Source organism: Salvia hispanica, chromosome 3 (genome assembly GCF_023119035.1).
Source record: "Salvia hispanica cultivar TCC Black 2014 chromosome 3, UniMelb_Shisp_WGS_1.0, whole genome shotgun sequence".
Taxonomy (NCBI): domain Eukaryota; kingdom Viridiplantae; phylum Streptophyta; class Magnoliopsida; order Lamiales; family Lamiaceae; genus Salvia; species Salvia hispanica.
The window spans coordinates 22,198,546-22,203,074 of NC_062967.1; the positions used below are offsets into that span (position 1 = coordinate 22,198,546).

Consider the following 4,529-nt stretch of genomic DNA (forward strand, 5'->3'; position numbering starts at 1 on the left):
TGCTTGTCATGTTGCCACGTGTAAAAACACGGAGGGGTAAAATAGACAATTTCTAATTTTACGTTGCAAACCCGTGTTTTTCACGAAACTTAATCCTAGGCGTCCATAGATGAGATCTAACGGACTATATTGGTGGTATGGTGTTATCCTATCTATGGTGGCACCCTAGTGCACCCCTATATATATATATATATATACACACCCTTATGGGTACTCTAAAATCTTTGTTTGCCTCATTTGTGCTATTTATTAGGATCCATGATGTAGACCCTATATGTCGATGCCTGCCCGGGGATATTATATGGATTATGTGCGACTCCATCTCTGATATCTGCTCTAGTTCATGAACATGTGTTATCGCTAAGCACAGATGGGATGAATATGTAATTATGTAAAAATATCTATATTAAGTAGTACTATTAACTTTGTGATACCACGTGAATGAGAAAATATGTTATGTTGTTTTGATTTATAGGTCATCAAGTGTACCAATTTATTCTGTTACATTTCTGAACATCGAGTGACAGACATGAAAATGCTCAACATTGTTTTGAAATTTTCTGAACATGGTAGGCAGTAACAAGATTCTTCTTATTGCTGAAGAATAATTGCTAATCATATACTCCTTATTGCTTTTTTCTAAAACCTCTTGTCCTTTATTTACAGTTCATTATGTTTCAGTTAACCTATGAATTATTAGATGTTCAATTCCAAACAATACAATGTGGACAAGCAATGATAAACAGCAAAAAAGTGTGATCCAAAAAATCTGTAAAATTTTGACCTAACATACAAATTACAAACTAAGAAACAGAAGCAAGAAACATTACGTTGTGAGCAAAACTGAGCTAGCTACCAAAACAGTGTTCATATCTTGCTCCTCATCCTCACTAACTTGGCCAACGTCTCTTGCGCCGCCAGCGTCTGCGCGTGGTTGTGTCCAAGCATCACCGTCCTGATACTAATGCACGTCCGGCATAGCTCCTCCCCGCTGTCAAAGTGGCCGCCTCTCAGCAGCAGCCTCGCTCTCGTCTCCATCAGCGTGGCCTTGAGAAGTGTCACCTCCTGCCACACGTACTCGTCCACCCTCTGATTCGACTGCAGTGCCTTCTTCCAGCACAGCGAGCCATGGCACCAGTCTTGGATCTGCGACACGAACGACTTCTCCACCTCCTCCAGCACGTTCGTGCACACCTTGAGGAGCTCTAGGGCCGAGTTACACCTCGAGAAGGTCGAGAAAGCCCCTATCGCTAGAGGGAGAGCCGTCCTCTTGATGAACAGGACCATGTCGATCGCCTTGAGCTGCACTAAAGGGGGCTCGGACTTGAACCCAAAGACGAGGAAGGCCGACGCCCAGAGGTGGTCGGATGTAGCCAATGGATTCCCGAGCTTCCTCACTCCTTGGACCGTGGCCTTAGCTGCACCTAGGCCGTATTTCCATCTAGCAAACGTCCGTGTGATGGCGTGGAACTGAATCCAGCAGCCAGGCTGGCGGTTCACCTTCCACGCCAACCCGAGCCGGACTAATAAAAGGGCGGACTCCTCCTCCCCCTTCCATGTCTGGCTTGACACACAACCCGAGCAGCAGCACAAGGCGAGCTTGAGACACCGTGTCCATTTCCTCAACGTGTTCGTTTTACACGCTGCGTTGTTGGCAGCTGCAGTTAGCAGATTCACCGGGACAGGCGATGGGGCGAACCACGCCCCGACCTGAAGCATCCTCGAAGCAAGGAGGTTCCGATTCCCCTTCGACTGCTGCAAAACAGCAGCACAGAATGACAAGACCTTCATCAAAAAAGGGCTAGTTCTACAAAACTGCTGCTCCTCATTGCTCAATCCAGAGCCCCCATTGACCTCTTCGTGCTCGACCTCGTTCAGGGCCTCAAACAGATTCGACGGGAGGATCCCAAGCTCGGAAACCAGACATCCAACAACCCACAGCCCGAAACTCGACCTCCCAAGCCTCTCAGCAAACTTGTCAAGAAACTCAACCTCTCCAGCCAAGAACTCCCTCCTCCGCCTCCCTCTCACCAAGGCCATCGCATCGGGATGGGGCAGCGTCTTCAGCTGCACTGTGTCGAAGCTCATCACCCTAGGCAGCCGCGTGGTGATGATGACGTGAGTCCCACCCGTGTTCCTCGGGATCAAGTCATGGAGATCCTTCCCCTCCCACCATTCCTTCTCTGTTTCAAGATTATCAATAATCAGCAAATAAGGCAAGTCTCTAAACAGCTCCCTCTTCACCCTCTTAAACGCCTCCATCTCTTGCTCCTCGAAGCTCCGGATCCTCCCCCTCTCCTTCTCCTCATCCGCACTCACATCCAGCCCCATATTCACCGATATGTTGAGTATATTCTGCCTGAAATACCGCGCCTCCCCTCCGAACCACAGCACCATTTTATACCTCTGCGAGTAACGATAAGCAAACTCCAAAGCCACCTCCGTCTTCCCCACTCCCGGAGGCCCGGTTATACACACAACGCTACCCCCCTTCGACTTCCTATGCTTGGTGGCTCTCTTCACCGTCGGCTCGACCTCCACCCACGCCTCCAAATTCGGCTCCTGACACCTCCCAACATCCATACTAATGAACTTGTTACTAACTTTGCTTTCACATTCTTGCTCCAAGCAACCAAACAAGGCACTCTCAATCTCCAAAACCTCCCTCTCTCTCCCAACAAAGAACTTATTCCTCTGAAAAGGAAGCTCCTCACACACATCAATTTCCCTCTCCACAACACTCTTCCTCCCAAGCTTCCCTCTCAAAATCCCAACCGCCCTTGAAACGCAGCTCCTCCAACTCCCCTCACTCGTCTCGAGTCTGAACTCATTGCATCGCATCAGGCCATCCAACGCCTCCTTACACTCCTTGTTGCCGTCCGCGTGGGCGCTGAAGAGGCTCGCGACCTCCTTAGCGTCCGTGTCGAAGAAGAGAGGGATCAGATTCTTCTTCTGCGCGAAGAATCTGATCTCCTCCAAGCTGTGGTGGTTGAGCAGAGCGTAGTCCGTTACAAGGATTACGCCGAATGTGACAGAGCAGATCACTCTATCGGCAATCTCGTGGCTCTGATTATCCGCATACACAGCTCTGTCCGCCGTGAATGCAGCAATCCCCTGCAACTCCAGCTCCGACTTCAGCCACTTGCAGAACCTCAGCAGATTCGGGCTCTTCCCGTGGAAACCGATGTAGACGTCGCAGCTCCGGAGCTTCGAATTGGCCCCCGCCGGAGAAGTGAAGGAAATGCGGGGGATTGGGAAGGAGAATGAAATCCGCGGCGGCGCGGATTCCGGCAGCTTGAGCTTCTCCGGCGGCGGGGTGTAGGAGGTGCTGGGGAGGTCGTCGGATTGGGAGCCGCTGTAGGAGAGGGTGGCGGTGGTGGCGTCGTCGGAGTTGAGCCGCGGGGAGATGTAAGGGGACTGGAGAGCGGAGACGAATGCGGAGGAGAGAGGGGAAACCGGGGCCGAGCTGTACGGAGATGAGTTTAACGGTGTGGAAGCGATCTTGATGGTGAGATCGACGGTGGAGATTTGCGCCATGTTGCGTTAATGAATGCGGAGGCCCCCCTTTTTGTTTTTTCTTTTTTACAAGGGAGAGAGCAGAGGAAGCAGGGGAAGAGGGAGTAACCATACCATTTTTTTGAATTGAATGGGGTGATTGTGACAGGAGCAGAGGATGAATGAATGCAACAGTAAATAAGACTTTTTTCTTTTTTTTTTTCAAATCAACATGTGAATTCAGGAATCATCATCTTCTTCTTCTGAATTGCCAGACTTTCTCAGCTTTTGACACTGTTGAAGGTCACAGAAAAATTAGTGTAGAGATTTTCTTGTGTGAATGATTGGATGAACTATTTTGGGCAACAAAAATGCATTGCTTTACATTGAAAGCTCTCAAGGAAAGGGAGAGACCCCTTGTGGAAAGAAACCCATCTTTGTAATTCTGTGAACAAGCTGTACATATGGGAGAATCTTAAGTGTGGGTTGGATCTGTGGATTTGAACATAAAATAAGGCAATAAATGCTTTAAAAGGAGCTGCAGAGTGTGTAAATATAGCAGTATTGAATATTGAATATTCCAAGGCCTCCTATTTTAATAGATTTTCCTTGGGCTTAGTATTCCACTTTTTGTTTTTAGTGTTGTAGGATTGCAAATATTACTACTAAATTCCACTAATTAAAAACAACAGGTAAATTTTTTCTGTTTTTAATCACAGAAGCCAAGGATTGGTCAGACTTGATTATCTGCTTTAAATTAATTAAATGGACTTTATATGTGAAAACTGAAGTGGTATTTTTCTTTTCTCTTTTTTCCTTTCCCTCCAAAAATTGGGAGTTTGTTTTGTGTGTCTGTGTCTGTGTGTGGTCATCCGACACAATTGTGACAATATTGCTGTGGAAATTGGACCAAGACCGGTCCAACACCCCTACCACTGCCAGTAATTGGTGGCCATCTTCAAACATAAATTAAATTCTTTCTAGGTTTTGGCAGAATTCAACAGAATCTAATCCTGCTACTCACACAATTGCTG

The 4,529-nt window shown here is 47.6% G+C and overlaps 1 protein-coding gene across 1 annotated transcript; it reads right to left on the bottom strand.

Moving 5' to 3' along the window:
• Window positions 1-756: 756 nt before the first annotated feature.
• LOC125211055 lies at window positions 757-3,975 on the bottom strand. Its single transcript, XM_048110732.1, has one exon. The coding sequence runs from the start codon at window positions 3,535-3,537 to the stop codon at window positions 868-870; it is 2,670 nt and encodes an 889-aa protein (XP_047966689.1). The 5' UTR covers window positions 3,538-3,975; the 3' UTR covers window positions 757-867.
• Between the last annotated feature and the right edge of the window lie 554 nt (window positions 3,976-4,529).

Coding starts and splice junctions, on each gene's coding strand:
- LOC125211055 (XM_048110732.1), bottom strand. CDS start 3,537: ATGGCGCAAATCTCCACCGTCGATCTCACCATCAAGATCGCTTCCACA.